Below are 21,196 nucleotides of genomic sequence, written 5' to 3' on the forward strand. Positions count from 1 at the left end.
TTCCTGCAAAAAATTTTTATAAGTCCCATAATAGGTTCAAGGGGCCCGATAGTGGCGTTTTTAAGCCCTATAGTGACGTTTTTGGGACCTATAGCGGCGTTTTCCTGCAAATTTTTTTTATAAATTCCCATAACAGGTTCAAGGGGCCCTATAGTGGCGTTTTTTAAGCCCTATAGTGACGTTTTCGGGCCCTATAGCGGCGTTTTCGGAAAAAAGTGGTACTTCTCTAATTATTTCCGAAACAGTGCTCTGTTACTAAATATTTTAAAAATTGATGCTAATGGGCCATTTTGGCCGTTCATGTGTTGCTTTGAAGACCCAACTTGGACCGAATTTAAGCTTTATTTGCATGGGCAATGAGCCAATTTGAATGGGTCTTAAGGCTGGAAATTTGGTTCTTTTAATAAGCATAGTGGGCCTTGGGTGAATCTCACGGGCTTCTAGCTTGGGCAATCGTGGGCTTTGCCCAATGATTTATGTGCTTTTTTGAAGATCCATCTTAGGCCAATTTTCTTTATGGGCCATGGGTTGTTCACTTTCTCGATAAAGAGGACTTTAGTGTAGGTTGCAAATAGGTTTTGCTCTACGTTGATATTGAGATTAACACCAAGTAACAATTAAATCAATGGAGGGAGTTTCAAAAAAAAAAAAAAAAAAAATGGAGGGAATATCCTGACTATTTATGATGCGATTAAGAAAGCAAAATTTTCTTTATTACAAAATGACGAAACTTAAACTAACATTGCCATAAATTTTAGCAGAAAAGTAAAGATGTTACTTATTTGCAATAATACCTCAAAAAGACACTACAAAAGTTACAAAATCATAGATTAATGAATTAAAAATAAATAACAAGAGGAATTAGTCTACGATGTATGTTCTTGCTTGTAACACATGGAGCTCCTTCCTCAATTTTCTAAGACACTTGCCATTGAATCTCCATTAGGCATTAACTTCTCTTACGAAATTTAGTAACCATGGTGATGAGGACATCCTAATCCTTATATTTTAAATAGAAAGCCGTCAACTCATTTTCACGTTTTAAACATGCTGTGCCATAATATGCCGTGCTGATGTTGTGTTCTCCCTCTAGTGCCACTTCTTTATTTGATTATAATACTAATACGGTAATACCATTATTATTAACTATAGTATGTGAAAAAATACGAGAAAAGGGTGGTGAGTTATAACTTGCAAGACTCTGCACACGAGCCAAATTAATTATGTGGGTCTTTTGATATCCTTATTGCAATTCTAATTCTTCATAGATGTAAGTTCAAAGTCCTAATTGTGTTAATCATACATAAAATTCAATACTAAACATAATCCCCGCAGTTTCTCAAAAAAAAAAAAAAAAAAAAAAAAAAAAAAAACATAATCCCAGTTCTTTTCTCCACCTTGGGCATCATTTCCCATAAGTTATAATGTTCCTTATTAGCAATGTTATTGTTGTTAAATTCTTCTCTCTCGTCTCTTCATATTCGTTCCTTCTAACTGATCTTTTGTGTCACAAATTACACAATTTGGTTTGTCAATGGCCACTTTATATAACGTCAAAAGAATTGTAACAAAAAAATGCATCACGTACCTTCACACATCACTTGAATCCTCACATGTGTACGCATTCAGCTTCAAGCACTCTCATGTGCTAGCCACCAACTAGACAAGTGTATGTGGTCCAACCTCTACTCATTTCACACAACAAAATACTCCTAATTTCACTCAAAATGCAAAGTGTCCATTTCATGATTAGAAATTTTAGTTCATGAATCTAACAATATACAAACTATCTTAACACTTTAAATTTTAAATGATATAATTTTGAATACACTTTTGAATTTAATAATATAATCTAAACCACAAAATGGAACAATTTCAAATGGAAAATGATATTTTTCCTCATTTATGATTTATCATTCCACACGCCCATATGCTACCCACCTCACGAGCCCTAACATTGTCTTCCTTCACGATCAACTAGTAGCAACATTATTCTTTGCCACTTTTCACCAATCACCACCAACACTACTATCCTTTGACATCATCTCATTCTGGATGCCAATGATATCATCCTCCACCATCCTTCGACCACTAGAGATGTTATTAACATTGTTATATTAATCAAACAATTTTTTATAAATATATATGATCCCCGATAATGGCGCAAATTTCTTCATTTTTGGTTAACATTTCCTAGCTAGAACATCTTTTTTAGGGCCCGACCCAAATTAGTATGGGTCTCTCCCACTGTTTTAGCCAAAATTGTTTCTAGGCCCTAGAAAATCAATCTTGAGATAAACTGAGGAACAAGTCAAAGTGTCTTGAACTACATTTGGACTCATAGCATATTATGGTGTTATTTTTCAGATTGGGCCAATGGATTTGTGTTGTTAAAAAATGACCTTAAACAGTTAGCCCAAATACATGTCATAATTGCAACCCCCAATTACTTTTTTGTTGAAAATGCTAATATGGATGAAACTTTATTAAAAACAGCAAGAAGAAGCATCATCTTGTTACTTGTTTGGGATAAATGGTATTTTTAGTTCATAAATAGTAGTCATTATAACTAAGTCCATTTGAATGTTAAGATTTAGAAATTTTCAATATGATATCATATTGTTTGGTTGAATTGTCATTCATAGCGTCGTGTTGGTTAATTACTTATCATTAATAGTACATATTTAGGATTCGTAATCATTCTAGTGATTTCTTGATGTTAAAAATGGATGGAAAGTCTATTATGCTATTTGCAATGGATGAAAATCTTGACCGATTGACTCTACATGTTTTTAATACTCTTATATATATATAGAGAGAGAGCGAGAGAGAGAGAGAAATGATATATTTACAATATTTTTACAACAAATCCTAAGTGGCAGGTTGTTACTAGTTGTTATTGTTAGGGCAAAAAAGTAATCTTACTGTTAGTTTCAAATTTGAACCAATAATAACTAACCATATGTGATTTGTTGTAAAAATGTTGTAAACGTGACATCTCTCATATATATATTGCTGAATAAATTATATGTCCACAGTATATTTATAATACTTTTTAATTTAAGTTGTAAATTTACTATGAAAATATTATAAGCGTAGTACTTCTTTATATTTTTGCTCAAAATTTTACTGCAAAATAGGAGCTTGGTTTCTCTAAATGTGATATTTATATGTAGAATGCAATAATAATAAATGTAATTAATAGGTTTTAAGCATTTAATAAAAAAATGTTTAAATTAATTTATGGTAATTAATGTCACTTTCAGCAATAAATTTGGTACTACCCTTAATATTAAGTAATTTTTAAGTACTCTCAAAGCACTGAAAATTGTGTTATTTTCTCTCACATTTATAGCGGAATTCACTCATTAAATTTATGGTGAAGTCCACTATAAATATGAGAGGAAATATCATTTTTTTCGTACTTTAAAAATATTTTTCCTATAACATTACTCACCCATAGGATAAGTACAGAAGAACTTACCCTGAAACCCAAGCAAAATCCAAAGTTTAGAAAAATGAATATTACTCAGAATATCCTATTATTGGTTGCACGTTCCATATGTATATTTTCTTTTTAAATAATAGACCAGTGACGTGGGCTAAAGCAAAATATTGTGCCCGTTCGATGATAAATGAATTAGTTAAAATATGGTTGGAGTAAAAAGTTAAAATTTCCCTCTATAATTGACCAAATTAATTAGTGTTTAATTGGGACTTATTCATCAACCTAACTACCTAAGATGGATCAGGGATCTAACATGCAAAGGAAAAAGTAACTTGAACACGTTAATTCTTATTCTTCCATTCAGACAGCCTTTAACTTTACCTGTTGTATATGAACCTCAAAATATATATATCATCCCCTCTCTAAATCCCTCCCCCCCACCCCCAAAAAAAAAAGAAAAAAAGAAAGAGAGAGAGAGTCAGAGAGTCTAAGAGAAAGAAGAGCTCAGAAACAATAAAGAAATTCAACAGAAGGTTAAGAAAAATGGAGATGAAACACTTGGAGATAACTATGAACTCTGCAAGGGGTCTCAAAAAAGTGAATCATCTTCATGCTATGGACGTGTATGCTGTGGTCACACTGTCCAGCAACCCCCAAACTGAGCAAAGAACTCCTGTGGACAAGGGTTGTGGCTCAAAGCCCATGTGGAACCACACCATGAAGTTCACTTTTGATGAAGCCGTGGCAAAGATGAATTACCTTTTTCTCAACATCAAGCTCAGGCACCATGGCCACATCCGTGGAGACAAGGAGATTGGAGAGGTCTTGGTCCCTGTGAAAGAGCTTTCAGACAAAGCTGAAGAAGGCAACTTTGTTAAGTATTTGACATACCAAGTTAAAGAACCCTCTGGCAAGCCAAAAGGGGAACTAAACTTGTCGTATAAGTTCGAGGATGATACACCAATAGTTACTGCCTATCCTCCTCCACATGTAGGAACGAGTAGTAGCTCAGCTTATAGACCATCAAGATTGAATATCCCACAAACTTATAACCCTCCTCAAAGTGGTACTTCACAATCTCCAATGGGATATCCTATTCATGGTGGGAGTCCACCACCGCCGCCGCTACCGGAGGGATATCCCACACCACCACCAGGGTTGGGATATCATCATCATGGGCAGCCACAGCAGCCAGCTGGGAAGAATAGTGGGAATAATAATGCTGGGTTAGAATTGGGCATGGCAGTGGTGGGAGGAATGCTTGGTGGAATTTTGATGGGAGAGTTGGTATCTGAATCTGATGATGTAGCTTCTAATGATGCAGATAATACCGGGTAGGATATACTGGTGGTTTTGATTCTTTTTGGTCTAATTATTATTCTTAGTTTTCTTATCCAATTGTATTTTCCCACAATTCTCATAATCTTTGTCTAAAGGTTCGTGCTCTAGGAAGATTTGATTAAATGCGACTTCTCAAAAATTGCTTGATTTTGTAATACAAGTTTGTAATTTAATCAATTGGGTGTGATATTTCGAAGATATGGAACTGAAAAATGGTATGACTTATCATTTTTTTTTTAATGGAATTTTTATGATTGTCGTTCTTTGTTGTGATTCACACCATATTTTTGGAAAAGTTTTTCTTGATTAACGAAAAACTATGTCCAAAATGGGAGAAAATATACCATGTTTCGGTCATACCAACTCAACATCTGTTTTGGTATTTCCTATTCAATAAATGAGTGACACCTGTTTCAAAAAATCACATCAGACTACTCAATAAATGATTAATTTATCTTCCTAATAATATAGAAGATTATGATTAATTTATTAGAGTAGTCTGATGTAGTTTTTTGAAACATGTGTCACTCATTTATTGGATAGGAAATACCAAAACAGATGTTAAGTTGGTATTACCGAAATATGATATATTTTCTCCCATTTTGGACATAGTTTTTCATTAATTTATTATGATTAATTTATTGGACATGGTATAGAAGATTATGATTAATTTATTAGAGTAGTTTGATATAGTTTTTTGAAACATGTGTCACTCATTTATTGGATAGGAAATACCAAAACAGATGTTGAGTTGGTATTACCGAAACATGGTATACTTTCTCCAAAAATGGTGGGAAAGAGTATTCATTTTTGAGAAAGCCTAGCTAATTATTTCTTATGAGTTTTTGTTGGTTTTAATGAAAATATTTTTAGTGTGACCAAAAGCCCTTTTTTTTCTTTCTTCTTTTTTTAAGATCTCAAAAGTATTTTCTATCAAGAACATTTCTTCATGGATAAAATGTTTTATATCGAAAAAATTGAGGCCTTTTGATTGTTTATCTTTGTGTCTCTTAGCAAAAAAATGTAAAAGAGCAGGTAAATAAAATATTTTTCGGGTGGTTGATATTTTTGCCAAAAGTTAATTAATATATCAATGACCAATTATCTTTTCTGTTAAATGCTACAAGGCACAACTTGCCTATTGGTAGACATCAACCTACTCGTTATTATAATCATCAATGCATACGATCAAGTTGACAACGTGCATTTGAAACTTTTGCCACTTTTATTCAAGAACATCTGACTTTATTTTAAAGCCTTGTAGTGTAATCGCGTGATTGGGATAATAGCTGTAATTCACCAGTTTTTTTGCTGGTAGGTCTGAATTCAGCGGATATAATTCTACTATATATGGTAAAACGCAAGTAGAAAAGTCACTCTGGCCCCTCCTACCTTTTTATTCATAAAAAATACTATTGCTTAAAATAATTTATTTTTGTGATTATGTAAACAAATTAAGACACAAATAGATCCAATTATAATAAACACCAACATATGCTATAAACAAGAATAATAATAAAATCTCTATTCTTCACACAATATAACAAAAATGGAAACTATATAAAATTATTCACAATTCATATGCTTTAAAAATTAATGATACAAATTATGATTAAGGCTAATGCTTGACAATATCTCTTTAAGATATATTTTATCCCTTACAACTAGTGCTTTGAGTTGCTTGAGTGTTTGTATTCCAAAATACAATAATTTCAACAAATAAAAGGAAGCAAATTCAAATTATTCTTATAGGAAAATAAGATAATATTACTGTAATATTGAATTATAAGACTTTTGACGTACATTACATTAAGTTGCGATATATTTAAATGGGAATAAATTTTCCAGTTGCCTTCCAACCGACTGCTTCTCATCTCTTTCCTTGGCTAGTTGTCTCTCCTTGTGTGAACTTGATTCACATGATGAAGGAAAGACTTCGATTTGAACTTAATGCTTGTTTGAATCACAGGTTTTGTCTGCCTATTGTTGCTTTGTTGCAAGTCTTAGCAAGTCAATTTTAGCAAGTGGTCTTACTGCTTTGACATTGAATTTTCATGGGGCTCATTCTTGCTTTTTATGTGTCGGCACAACCCAAACACGTGGGCTATGCTAATGGATTTGGGGCTATCTTTGTTGGGCTTATTTAAGTACCCACATATGCTGATTTGACAATGGCTTGACCTTTTGGGCTTAATTCAGATCAATGCCTGGTGCCCACTTGATCAACCACAAGGGTCAAGCTCAAGGGTTCTGGGCATTGTTTCATGGTTCATGTGTTGCTTTGAAGACCCAACTTGGACTGAATTTAAGCTTTATTTGCATTGGCAATGAGCCAATTTGAATGGGTCTTAGGCTTAATGAGCCTTGGGTGAATCTCATGGGCTGCTAGCTTGGGCAATTGTGGGCTTTGCCCTATGATTTATGTGCTTTTTTGAAGATCCATTTTGGGCCAATTTTCTTTTGGGCCATGGGTTGACCACGTTTTCGATAAAGAGGACTTTTTTTCCATATCAACGAATAATGATGCATGCTACTTTAGTGTAGGTTGCAAATATGTTTTGCTCTACGTTAATATTGAGATTAACACCAAGTAAGCTAACGGATACTCTTAAAATAATGGTTAATAATCTATTTTAAGAAAGTTTTGACATCACTTTTATGAGAAATTAAAAAAATTGTCAAAACATTAATGGTTTTTTTTTTTCTCATAAAAATTTTCTTTAAATAAATTATTAACCATTATCCTAAAGACATCTGTTAACATTTTCCTTAAATCAATTAAAGAAATATCCTGACTATTTATGATGCGATTAAGAAAGCAAAATTTTCTCTGTCACAAAATGATGAAACTTAAATTAGATTGTAATATCATAATAATTAGAGATCAAATTATGAAAACTACAACTTATAGTATTACTTATTTGCATTAACGCCTCAAAAAAAAAAAAAAAAAAACTACAAAAGTAACAAAACCATAGATTAATGAATTAAAAAATAAATAACAAGAGGAATTAGTCTACGATGTATGTTCTTGCTTGTAACACATGGAGCTCCTTCCTCAATTTTCTAAGACACTTGCCATTGAATCTCTGTTAGGCATTAACTTGTCTTACGAAATTTAGTAACCATGGTGATGAGTACATCCTAATCCTTGTATTTTAAATAGAAAGCCGCCAACTCATTTTCACGTTTTAAACATGTTGTGCTACAATATGCTGATATTGTGTTCTCCCTCTAGTGCCACTTCTTTATTTGACTATAATACTATTACGGTAATACCATTATATTAATTATTAACTGTAGTATGTGAAAAAAAAAAAAAGAAAAAAAAAGGGAGGTGAGTTATAACTTGCAAGACTCGCACATAAGCCAAATTAATCATGTGAGTCTTTTGATATCCTTATTGCAATTCTAATTCTTCATAGATGTAAGTTCAAAGTCCTAATTGTCGTAATCATACATAAAATTCAATAATAAACATAATCCCCATTCTTTTCTCCATCTTGGGCATCATTCCCCATTCTCTCGTCTCTTCGTATTCGTTCCTTCTAGCCGATCTTTTGTGTCACAAATCACACGATTTGGTTTGTCAATGGTCACTTTATATAACGTCAAAAGAATTGTAACCAAAAAATGCATCACGTGCCTTCACACATCACTTGAATCCTCATTCCTCACATGTGTACACATTTTTCTTCAAGCACTCTCAAGTGCTAGCCACCAGCAGTTAGACAAGTGCATGTGGACCAACTTATACTCATTTCACATAACAAGATACTCTTAATTTCACTCAAAATGCACAGTGTTCATTTCACGATTAGAATTTTAGTTCTTGAATCTAACAATGTACAAACCATCTTAACACTTCAAATTTCAAATGACATATTTTTTAATACACTTTTAAATTTAATAATATAATCTAAACCACAAAATGGAAGAATTTCAAATAGAAAATGATATTTTTCCTCATTTATCAATCCACATGCCTATATGCTACTCACCTCATGCGCCCTAATATTGTCTTCCTTCATGATCAACTAGTAGCAACATTATTCTTTGCCATTTCTCACCAGTCACCACCAACACTGCTATCCTTTGACATTGTCTCATTCTGGTCGCCAATGATATCATCCTCCACTATCCTTTGACCACTAGTGGTTTTATTAACACTGTTATATTAAGCAAAAGATATTTTATAAATATATATGATTACATTTACCATCAAGTCGTTGTAGTATTGTGGTGAGTAGTCTCGCCTGTTACACGGGTGACCTAGGTTCGATCCCCAGCAATGACACAAATATCATATTTTTGGGTTAACATTTCCCAGCTAGAGTATCTTTTTTTGGGCCCGACCCAAATTAGTATGGGTCTCTCCCACTGTTTTAGCCGAGATTGTTTCTAGGCCCTAGAAAATCAATCTCAGGACAGACTAAGGAATAAGTCTAAGTGTCTTAAACTACATTTGGACTCATAGCATATTATGGTGTTATTTTTCAGATTGGGCCCAATGGATTTGGGTTGTTAAGAAATGACCCAAAACATTTAGCCCAAAGACATGTGTCATATAATTGTAACCCCCAATTACTTTTTTGTTGAAGAGCAAGACTTAGGTACAGTACTTAGGTTATCCCTTTTAAGATTCTGTCATATGGATTTTTTCTTATAGGAAGGAAGTGAATTTTTTAGTTAAGTAACCACATGACTGAATTTTAAGAGGGGAATCTAAGGAACAACATCTAAGGTACTGTGTTTAAGTTTTGTCATTTGCTGAATATGCTAATATGGATGAAACTTTATTAAAAACAAAAACAAAGCAACAACAAGAAGCATCATCTTGTTTGGGATAAATGGTATTTTTAGTTCATAAATAGTAGTCATTATAACTAAGTCCATTTGAATGTTAAGATTTAGAAATTTTCAATATGGTATCATATTGTTTGGTTGAATTGTCATTTATAGCGTCTTGTTGGTTAATTACTTATTATTAATAGTACATATTTAGGATTCTTAATCGTTCTAGTGATTTCTTCTTGTTAAAAATGGATGGAAAGACTATTTTGCTATTTGCAATGGAAGAAAATCTTGACCAATTGACTCTACATGTCTTTAACACTCTGTCTTTATATACATATTGCTAAAAAATACTATATCCACAATATATTTATAATACTTTCTAATTTAAGTTGTAAATCTGTTATGAAAATATTATGAGCGTAATACTTTATATTTTTGCTCAAAATTTTACTACAAAATAGGAGCTTGGTTTCTCTAAATGTGATATTTATATGCAGAATACAGTAATAATAAATGTAATTAATAGGTTTTAAGCATTTAATAAAAAAATGTTTAAATTAATTTGTGGTAATTAATGACACTTTCAGTAATAAATTTGGTACTATCCTTAATATTGAGTAATTTTTAAGTACTTTTGAAACATGAAAAATTGAGCTTTTTATGGTAAGATTCATTAATTAAATTCATGGTAAGGTCCACTATAAATATAAGAGGATGAAACATTTCTTCATACTAGTACTTAAAAATTTTCCAATAACATTACTCACCCATAGGATAAGTACAGAGGAACTTACCCTGAAACCCAGGCAAAATCCAAAGTTTAGAAAAATGAATATTACTCAGAATATCTTATTATTGGTTGCACGCTCCATATGTATATTTTCTTTTTAAATAATAGACCAGTGGCGTGGGCTAAAGCAAAACAAGAAGCAAAAAATAAAAAATAAAAAATCGCGTGGGGTAGAAGCGAAAGAGGAGCGAAACACACCTACCTTCGTCACTACACTACTCAACTCAACGAATCTAACCAAATTCAGAGACTACTCCAAATCCAAAACCAAAAACTCAAATTCTACCGCACAAAAAAAAAAGAAAAAAAAGAGAGAGTCAAAGTCCTAAATAATTTGACAGATATACAGAGTCCCATCAGGCTATCACTCACCGTTTCTCTCTTTTTCTGATAAAATTTTGGGTTTAGCTAGCTCCGATATGAGATGAGATGAGATGAGATTCTCTATCCTTCAATTACCTGGAATCTAATAAATTCTCTACAACTCTCTTCGTCTCATCTCTCTCTCTCTCGCTCATGGCTACTCTCTCTGCTTTCTCTTCTCCTCCATGGCCAAACCCAAATCCAAACCCTAACCCTAACCCTAACCCTAATTTTGTTGACTCCTTTTCTGACCACTCTTTTCCTCCCGAATCCGACTCCGATTCCCCCATACCACAAGACCCGATCGAACCTCCTCATCCTCAAGACCCCAATCCCAACCCTAACGCTACCCAGAACCCGAACATCCAATACCCGTTGACCACGCCGCCAGATTCGCCGCCATCGCCGCAGCCGAATCTTCTGCACCTCTCGTTCAACCAGGACCACGGCTGCTTCGCGGCGGGAACGGACCACGGCTTCCGGATCTTCAACTGCGACCCGTTCCGCGAGATCTTCCGCCGCGACTTCATATCCTCGTCCACCGATTCCGCCGCGGAGGAATCCGGCGGCGGCATATCCGCCGTGGAGATGCTATTCCGCTGTAACATCCTGGCGCTCGTCGGCGGCGGACCTCACCCTCAGTACCCGCCGAACAAGGTCATGATCTGGGACGACCATCAGAGCAGGTGCATCGGCGAGCTGTCGTTCCGGTCAAACGTGCGGTCCGTGAGGCTCCGGCGGGATCGGATCGTCGTCGTTTTGGAGCAGAAGGTGTACGTGTACAACTTCGCGGACCTCAAGCTCCTTCACCAGATCGAGACCATTGCGAACCCTAAGGGACTCTGCGCGGTCTCGCAGCAGACCAGCTCGCTCGTTCTCGTCTGCCCGGGCCTTCAGAAGGGACAGGTTCGAGTCGAGCATTACGCCTCTAAGAGGACCAAGTTCATCATGGCTCACGACTCCAGGATCGCTTGCTTTGCACTCACCCCCGACGGTCAGTTGCTCGCCACGGCTAGCTCTAAAGGCACTCTGGTCCGTGTTTACAATACAATTGATGGAACTTTGCTCCAAGAGGTATGTGATTAGCACATGAGCTTTGATACATACATGAGCTTTGATATATACATGAGCTGTAATTGTCCTCGCTTTATCTTTATGAATTACATGCGTTTGGAATTGCGTGATTGTTAAAGCTTTTGGACTGATTTAATAAGGAATGTGACTGAATGTGTTTAGAGTATGAAGCTTTAGCCAAACAGTGTAGTCTTGTGTGTTTGAATACTGCCTATTTTGCTGAAATCTGAAAACAATTAAAAAATAATAAAAAAGTTACTGTTTGAGCTTTGGTTACTGTTTACATGCCTGATTGCACTGTTCATGTTCCATGAGCAGTGCAACAGGCGCTGGACTTAAAAAAAAATAAAAGCCAAAAATGCAGACTTGGAAAATGCAGACGCCAAATCCAAACAAACACAAAATTGTATACGTTTGGATAGAAATGATTCTCCTGCGTTTGCCCTTTTTTTATTTTTTTAAATCCAGCGCCTCTTGCACTGTTCATGGGACATGAACATTGCAAATAGCGGTATCCAAACGCACCCTTTGTTGCTGGTGTTGAACTGTTAATTGTGTAATTTGTGACTTTGTATGAGCTTTGTGAGGGAAATATCTTAATTAGATACTTGATGTGATTGAAGGCATTGGGATTAGTACAATTTGTAAACTGGAAGTATGTTAGGCAATGCAATTTGTCATTAAGCTACAGTTGCATAATGGTTAATTGCTAGTGTAACTGTTGAAGGTTAGTTAGGCTTCATGGCTTTGAGCTCAGATTCTTTGTAGTTCACAATGAAGTAAACGGTTAATGATAAAATAAAAAAAATGACATGGAATATGCTGTATTTTCTTAGTGTGAGTTCTATAAAGGAATGGAAAGGAAAGAAATCTATAATTTTACTTTTATGCCTTTCACATTTTATTTGTCGTTTCTCATAATAGGGCCAGGGGCCATTTTGGTTTTTGGTTAAAGTAACGAAGTAGTTTGATGTTGGTTGATACTAGTGTAGAGTTTTGGGGTGTGTGTGTATGTACATAACTCCATCCAACTTAGCATTATAGTAAGAATGGACCCATATTATCTTAATACGTATGATTTTGTACCAGTCAAAATAGGCTGAACATTTTACTTCAGTAGATTCGATTAGTAGTTTAACATATGTTGTTAGTGCCATCATGTTTGATGTGGTTAGCATGGAAGGAACACAACTCTTGCATCTTTAAAGATATTGGGAAGTCCCTAGATCATTTGAAATCTTTATTCGTAACTTGTTTGAGTGGTCTTTGACCTTGGGGTTTTACATATTGTACTTCCATTTTTTAGTTTCACAATTCTCTTAGCTTTTCTTGTTAATAATTCATAATTTTTTTAGATCCTTCATGTTCATTTTCATGACCATGAAGTAATTCTCTTTGCAATAAAAATTTGTTACTTATCAAAAAAAAAAAAAAGTTGTCTATGCTTTTGGGTATGAAGAATCTTGAAGCTTTGAAACATATGCTGGGGCGGGAATGATGTTAGCATGTATGCTGTCTGTTTGAATGAATAAATGCAAGGGTAGGAGTGATTTTATCGTGTATATTGTCTAAGAATAGTTTTCTATAATTTAATTACTCATATATCAAACATTAGATGAAAATGATGGGAGGATAAGTTGAGATATTTGAGTGGCATGATAAGAGAGTGTATGTAATAATATGAATTTTCCTTTTGAGAAGCAAGAAGATGCTTGTGTTGAAGTTAAAATTAAGAGGAAGTCATTTTAGATGTTTTAAGGAACTGAAATGAAATATTGATGATTTTTGCCTATTCTAGGTCTTTGAAGAGATGGGATCCCCTATTACTTCTGTTGAGTTCTTTATTTGGGATTTTTTTTTTTTTTTTAGTGTCTTTCTTAGATGTCAGTTATTTTAGTTCTTAGTTTTCAGATAGCTCTTTATGGTTCCCATGTACTTGGGCTTTGTCCTTTTTTGCTCTTTAATAAATTTATTACTAATAAATTCTATTGTGCTGCCTTGTAATCTGTGGTTGTTTCTATGGAATTCTTTTTTTTGTTGAGAAAAATGAATCATTTTCTTGTGTTTGGTTGACTTTGAAAATAAGCAAAAAAACATTTTTTTTTGTTGTTGGCGCACATGGAAAATTATTAATATTTCTAAACAAAAATTTTCATTCACAAAAAGAAAACCTAAATGGGAAAAAGTTCTCTGTTTGGGCCATTGGGAGTCTCAAATGGGAAAACATGACCCAAATTTGGTATCTACTCAAAAAAATAAATGGGAAAGCAGTCTGTTTGAGTGAAAAAAGGTTATTTGTAAAAAAGTCAACAGTTGGACAACATTGATAGTATACATTAGGGCTGTCCATGGGTTGGGCGGGTCGGGTTTTTGCCCAACCCATAACCGATTGGGTGGGTGGTTTTCTAATCTGCAATCGACCAGTAACGGTAACGGGCTCGTCGGTTCGGGTTGCCGGCGGGTGGCTGTTGGTTTCAGGTGAAACCAAGAATCACCAGAATCTGCTGAAACGTGGCGAGATCTCGTTGGATTTGGCGAGATTTCTGCCAAATCGTGTGGAGAAATCACTGGTTCGGCCAGATCCGGTGTTTTTCTGCCAAAAATTGACAGATTTAAGTGAAAAAGTGGCCGGAAATCTGGGAAAAAATGGCTGGAGTTAATGGTCTTTGGGCGGGTTGGGTTTCACGGGTTTTAGAGGAAGAGATCCGAAACTGACCTGCCGGCGTTGGGTTTTTGACGTTGGGACCTGAGTCAGATCACTAGAGCCGTTGGATCGGGTGGTTCTGGTTTGGGTCCAGGCGGGTTGGGCGGGTGGGTGGTTGATTTGGACAGCCCCAGTATACATTATTACATTATGATAACAGTCAATCTATGGAGAGAGAGAGATTCAGCTAATGGAGTTTATTTGTAGCAGTTTATTTTGTATTTAACATTGCCCTATATTGGGCTTCTTTTCCATTGACTACAAAATGTCTTTTTGTTAAGTTGCATTTTCCATCGTACCAAAACATTAGAAAATGTGGAAAATGTTTTTATGTTACGCTAATTGTCAGTTAAACTTAACCCTAGCTGGACCCCCTCCCTTGTAATTGTAAGGAGAGAAGGGGAGGATGGGACCCCTAAGTAAACTTTTAATCTTACTCCAAAAGGAGTACTTGACTTGTAATGTAGATTAGACACTTCTAAAGTATCACACATGATCCCTCTTTAGCAATGTGGGATTCACCCATATGGACTAGTGTTTTTTCTTTTGCTAAGTAGTCAAATTATGGGACCCTTAATTCCTAGACTACTAGTTCTTTAGAATTTTGGTCTTCCTCTTTTGCATATTTTGATTGTTAGTTGATTGAGATATCTTACCCAAGACAGGCCTTGAATTAGGAAAGGATGTTGTATGTTGGGTTCTGTACTGCTTTTTAATCTATATTGTGTTTATTTTTTCTATGTACTGTGAGGAAGTGGATTCCCTTTATTAAATGTCTAAATTTATGATTTCCTTGAAATTCTTCTTCATATCGATGTTGACTTGTAATTATGCATTTAAAACATCTTTAGGTATATTTTGAAATTAATTGCATATTGGATGTACTGATGTAGGTAAGGAGGGGTGCAGATAGGGCAGAGATCTACAGTTTGGCATTCTCTTCAACTGCCCAGTGGTTAGCAGTCTCAAGTGACAAGGGAACTGTCCATGTTTTTAGCCTTAAGGTTAATTCTGCATCAGCAGGGAATGACAAGCCTCGAAGTGCATCTGATCCAAATCTTGCTGTTACACAGTCAAGCACATCTCTCTCTTTCATCAGAGGTAAAGCACCTCTTTCCCATGTTTTGTTTGATATGATTTTGCTGTTATTACTTTGAACATTAATATTTTATTCTTTACGATTGAGGTTATGTTTGGATGTCCATGATAATATGAATAATTTATTTTTTGTTGCTCGAATTTGAAAGACTTAATATATTTAACAAAGTGGAACCCGCAATCCTCACCTCCCCAAATAAATTGGAGCCCTTAATGGTTGATATTATATTTCCTTTGATGTCATGGAATTGTGGTAAAGATAATTGATAATTTCAAATGCCATGTAAAAAGAAAAGAGAATGTTCCTACTTTTTTCAATGTCATTTTATTCTCTCAGATGCTTGATGATAATGACGATCACCAAATAATTAGAACATAATTGAGGTGAATGGGATTTTGATTATGAATGGAAAAAGTTGGAGCCCCCTTGGTGAAGGGGGCGGTAATATCTTGATCCCAATTAGGCAATTTGCAATTGGTGGATCAAATTTCTTTTCATTGAATCCAAGTCTCTTTAACTTATATTAAAAGAAGGGTGGCTGTATTCATTTTTTGTACCTATGAGTGAGGGTTATAATTTTTTAGGTATGCTTTCATGGGTAAGGAGAGTGTCAAACAGTTGTTGGCAATCCTAGTGGATGTTCCTGGGAAGTTTGCGACAACGTTGCTATAACATGAAAAGCAAGGTGTGGGGCTTTTGTGATCACAGTGTACATTGTACAAGGGGAAATGAAGGTAACATGATTTTCTAAGGATGGAGAGGTAAAAATTTTGGTCACCTCACCCATAGTGGAAGGAAACAGGCAGAAATTGTGGGAGGAAAATGTGGGAAGGAATTCTATTTATGTGTGGAAAGTCCACATGGATCCATTGAAAAAGGTATTGGGCCAAGCCATTACAAAGCCTAGCTTACTCAAACTCATGTGAATGGACTAACGGCCCAGAATTGTCAGCCCAAGACTCAGGAAGGTAAGACAAGCCTTTCAGTTTATCAATCATGATGGCCCATTAAGCCATGAAGAAGGCCAGGAAGGGTGGGAATCATTGTCAAATCACTCTGGGCTGGAGAAACTTAATCAGACCCAAGCCCAAGGCAATTAGATGTCATATGGGCGGTGAGGGGATTCGAATTAGGTTTACAAGCAATGGTGGAAATTTGATCTAGGAAAAATTGTAGCACAGACAATTGGCACAGTAAGCAATTGCAGGTGGTGGTGACCGGGACTGTGAGAGGGCTCAGAATACTTTGTTTTTGAGCCTGCTTGGGTTTGTTGTCGTTTAGGGCTTCAATTGGTTGGAGATGAGGATAACTCTTCCTCTCTGTAAACGAACCCAGAGCTTTGAGCTTGAAAGCAACCCACAAAGTGAGCTTCACTGTAGGGAAGTGTCGATGGAGGAGAAGGAGATGATGTGAGGCGCCTCACATCGACCCTGAAGAAGTTAAGTTACACTGGTTGGATCCATGTTTGGGTATAGGTTTGACAAGACACTAAGTGTTACAGTTTTGAAACGTTAATGAGACCCATTATGGAGAGGATGACGATTCAGAAACCTTAGTATGGGTTTTGTAGCTTGTAAAATGGTTCACTAGATTTTTGGGGGTCTCGCTTGAAGTCTTTGAAGTAGAAACTATGTGGTTGTTTTCCAAGATAGGATGTTTAACAAATCGTGGACAACAGTAGCTAAACAAAGAGCCCAATAGGTATGTCTTAAGGGAATGAGGGAATTGAAGAACACGTTTTTCCCCATTAATTATGATACAAATAAAGGAGAGGGTAGTGGAGCTGCATCAAGAAGGATTTGGGGGCTTTTACTAGTTATTAACTTAATATGCAGCTAAATTTTTTATCATGGAATGTTGGGGGTTCTGAATAATGGGGAGAAAGGGGCAGAAATCAAATCTTTGTGGCTGGAAAGTGGATATCGTTTGCCTTTTGGAGACTAAGATGGAGTCTGTCTACAAATTACTTAGAAGTATTTGGGGAACGCCATTTGTAGATTTGGTTCACTTAGATTCATTTGAACATCTGGTGATATACTGTTGTTATAGAATAGAATAGTTGTTGAAAAAGTTGTAGTAGGGGTGTACACCATTTCATGTAAATTTGGTGTAAATTCTTCAGGATAGAAGAAGATTTTGTTTGGGCTGTTACTGTAGTTTATTGTCCCACACTCAATGCCAACAGATGACAACTTTGGGAAGGGTTAGTAGGAGTTTTAGTTTGTGGAATGTGCCTTATAGTTATAGTATTAGGGGGGACTTTAACATAGTGCGGTTTACTAGTAATAGGGAGGCAATTAGAATTTACCTTGGTGATGTGGGATTTCTTTGAGTTTTTTAATTTCAAGCTATGTTGGATTTACTTTTGGAAGGTGATGCTTTCACTTGGTCAAATAATCATGTTCATCCTGTGTCTAGAATTGACTGAGTTTTTGTTTTTTCTGAGTGGGAAGCACACTTTCCTAATTTGAGTCAGACTACTCCTCTGTTAGATAATTTCCATATCATACTTTACTAATGTGAGGGCTCTTTCAAGATATTAATTAAGTAATTAACTCTTGAGTCCCTATTGTCTCATGTCCTAGTTTTTCAAAAATTGTTGTGTTCTGTGCTGTGTTATGTCTTGTCTGTGCTTCCTAGCCTCTGCCCCTGATTGTAAAAACAATACTTTAAAGGCGTAAATGCACTTTTAGTCCCTAAACCAATTAACGCGGGACATTTAAGTCCTCGAAGCACTATTCCGTCACCAAACTAACGGGAAAACTGGACGTAGCTGACGTGGACATTAAAATATTATTAAAAAAATTATTTGGCATTTTTAAAATGCCAAAATTAAAAAAAAAAATTAATTACTCAATTTTCTTTTCATTATTTGTGTTCTTCCCATGTTCTTCCCTATTCCAGCAAAAAACAAACCCTTGACCTAGATCCTAACCAAACCCCAAACCCATATCCCCAGCAAAGCAAACCTAAGCCTTCAAACCCATAAATTTTCTGGGCAAATAAACACAAAAAAAACCCACTGGAAAAAAAAAACCCCAAATCACCACCACCGAATCAAAGAACATGAAGATCAAACCTAGCAACGACATCAAACCCAGAATCAAAGAGCAAACCCAGAATAAAAGAACATGAACATCAAACCTACAGGGAAAAAAAAAAAACATGAACATCACCAAATCAAAGAGCATGAACATCACTGCAACGTGTCCCAGAAACCCATCATCATCCACGCCTAAAAGAAAACCCAGATGCAGATCCACCAAACCCAGTTTCAAACTAATTCCAGATATTTCAAACAAAAGCCCCAAATTCAAAGATTCAAACTAATCCCAAAATCCTTGGCTACAAACCCAAATCCACCAATACCCCAACCGTCCAATACCATCCTAAACCCAGATCCACAACAGAGCTTGATCTGTGGCCAACAACCCCAAAGAAATCCAGATCCAATCGATCCCGATCTCGATCCCGCCCCACCTAACTCGGATCTCCTCATCTCAAGCTCGACCAGCATGGACCTAGCCTCGGATCGTTGCCGCCTTGTGCAGCAATAGCATCCCATGAGCTCCTCATCGCACATGGATGTTGGTCAGAACGACGGAGATTGAGTCGAAGGATTGGCTATGGCGTTTGAGTGACAGTGATTGTTGTTGGCTTTGGCTCCTCATCACGCCAAAAGAGAGAGAGATTGTACAGTTTTTGGGTGATGGATTTTGGGTCTTAGTTGTTTGATTTGGTGGCTTGATGGACGGTGTGAGTGGGGTTGCTTTTCATGGGTCTTGATCTTTCTTTTTAGTGGCAAATTTCAATTGTTTCTATTCTTTTGCTTGGGTTTGATCTTCATGTTCTTTGATTCGGTGGTGGTGATTTGGTTTTTTTTTTTTTTTTTTTTTTTTCCAGTGGGTTTTTTTTTTGTGGTTGTTTGCCAAGAAAATTTATGCGTTTGAAGGCTAAGGTTTGCTTTACTGGGGATATGGGTTTGGGGTTTGGTTAGGATTTGGGTTTAGGGTTTGTTTTTTGCTGGAAGAGGGAAGAACATGGGAAGAACACAAATAATGAAAAGAAAATTGAGTAATTAATTAATTTTTTATTTTTTTTTTATTTTTAATTTTGGCAGTTAAAAAATGTCAAATAATTTTTTTAATAATATTTTAATGCCCAAATCAGCCACGTCTAGTTTTCCCGTTAGTTTGGTGACGGAATAGTGCTTCAAGGACTTAAATGTCCCACGTTAATTGGTTTAGGAGCTAAAAGTGGTAAAAATAAAATGAGGGACTAAAAATGCATTTATGCCTACTTTAAATTAGAAACTGTTTTAACCCTAGAGTACTTATAAGTGGACCTTTAAAACCATACCACTTTTGTCACAGCTGGACTTCACACGTTGACCCAATGAAGTAAATCTTGAATGGACTAAATCCTTATTGCCATTGTCTAAACCCTTCATTTTTCAAATGTTGCATACATGTCAACTTGAAGCAGGCATAAAACACTAATCTTTTGCTTTTTTATTTTATTTTTTATTTTGGGGCTACTGCCGAAGTATGTTTATCTCTTTTGGGGCTCTGGACCTAACTTAGCTTTGTGCTTGCAGGAGTTTTGCCCAAGTATTTTAACTCAGAGTGGTCAGTTGCCCAGTTTCGCTTGCCTGAGGGTTCTCATTACATTGTTGCTTTCGGTCACCAAAAGAATACAGTGGTAATTCTTGGCATGGATGGGAGGTAAGACTGTAAATAAAGCAGGAATTCTTATTCAATTTTGGATAGCCATTCATTTAAGCCATTTATATGTCATATAATATAGGATGCATACTATCATTTAGGGGGTTTTTGAAAAGAAGTAATGATTTTTTCTGAACTAGATTCTTTTGGTGGTTGACTTACCCATCTCTTAATTGTTTCAATTTGCACAGTCATCACTGTAGAGTAAAATATATCACTTAAAAAGTTCACTGTTGACAAAAGATTAATACCTGGAATTAGCTATGAATCTTTATATCTTTGAAATCATCTGGATGATTGTTTTTGAGAGGATAGCAAGAATAGATGTGGAATCACAGTATTTCTTTTGGTCCTGAACACATTTTAATGAGGTTTTACGATAAAAAGGAATTCTCTAACACTAATTTCTTATATGTAATTAAATACATATGCAGCTTCTATCGCTGCCAGTTTGACACGGTGAATGGAGGCGAGATGACGCAGCTGGAATATCACAACTTTCTGAAGCCAGAAGAAGCCTTCTGATACTTGATGTGTATAATTTATTTATTGGCTACATATATAATATATTTTATCTCTTTGATTTAGGATATGGGTATCATGCTGTAAATATATGAGTGTAAATTATGCTACTTCCCAAAAGTAAGGGAAAAATTCCTGTAATATCTGTATGCATCTGTTCATAGCAAAATTTTCAATGCAGGTGGGCATGCTTGGAAAGTACAAAGATTCTAGTGTAATTTAAAAATGTTCACTCAAATCAAATTTATATGCTAGTATTTTTACCAGTTTTAGTGCCGTGTGGAGGTTGAGTAATAGTTGCCATGTGCTTGATCGTGTGGTGTATTATACAATT

At 35.6% G+C, this 21,196-nt stretch overlaps 2 protein-coding genes across 2 annotated transcripts; both read left to right on the top strand.

Moving 5' to 3' along the window:
* Nucleotides 1-3,908: 3,908 nt before the first annotated feature.
* On the top strand, nucleotides 3,909-4,936 carry LOC115972417 (protein SRC2 homolog). The gene has a single exon (XM_031092699.1). It carries the CDS (start codon nucleotides 3,992-3,994, stop codon nucleotides 4,784-4,786), a length of 795 nt encoding a protein of 264 aa, XP_030948559.1. The 5' UTR covers nucleotides 3,909-3,991; the 3' UTR covers nucleotides 4,787-4,936.
* Nucleotides 4,937-10,500: 5,564 nt separating this feature from the next.
* LOC115971394 (autophagy-related protein 18a) lies at nucleotides 10,501-21,128 on the top strand. Its single transcript, XM_031091290.1, has 4 exons — nucleotides 10,501-11,813; nucleotides 15,411-15,618; nucleotides 20,214-20,340; nucleotides 20,775-21,128. Exons 1-4 carry the CDS (start codon nucleotides 10,893-10,895, stop codon nucleotides 20,863-20,865), a joined length of 1,347 nt encoding a protein of 448 aa, XP_030947150.1. The 5' UTR covers nucleotides 10,501-10,892; the 3' UTR covers nucleotides 20,866-21,128.
* The last annotated feature ends 68 nt before the right edge of the window (nucleotides 21,129-21,196 follow it).

The sequence above is a fragment of the Quercus lobata genome, chromosome 12 (assembly GCF_001633185.2).
Source record: "Quercus lobata isolate SW786 chromosome 12, ValleyOak3.0 Primary Assembly, whole genome shotgun sequence".
NCBI classification, from domain to species: domain Eukaryota; kingdom Viridiplantae; phylum Streptophyta; class Magnoliopsida; order Fagales; family Fagaceae; genus Quercus; species Quercus lobata.

Bases quoted from the DNA above. Each gene is read 5' to 3' on its own strand.
- LOC115971394 (XM_031091290.1), top strand. From the start codon at position 10,893: ATGGCTACTCTCTCTGCTTTCTCTTCTCCTCCATGGCCAAACCCAAAT. The intron at 11,814-15,410 runs GTATGTGATTAG...GTACTGATGTAG, and splicing joins ATGGAACTTTGCTCCAAGAG to GTAAGGAGGGGTGCAGATAG. The intron at 15,619-20,213 runs GTAAAGCACCTC...TTGTGCTTGCAG, and splicing joins ATCTCTCTCTTTCATCAGAG to GAGTTTTGCCCAAGTATTTT.
- LOC115972417 (XM_031092699.1), top strand. From the start codon at position 3,992: ATGGAGATGAAACACTTGGAGATAACTATGAACTCTGCAAGGGGTCTC.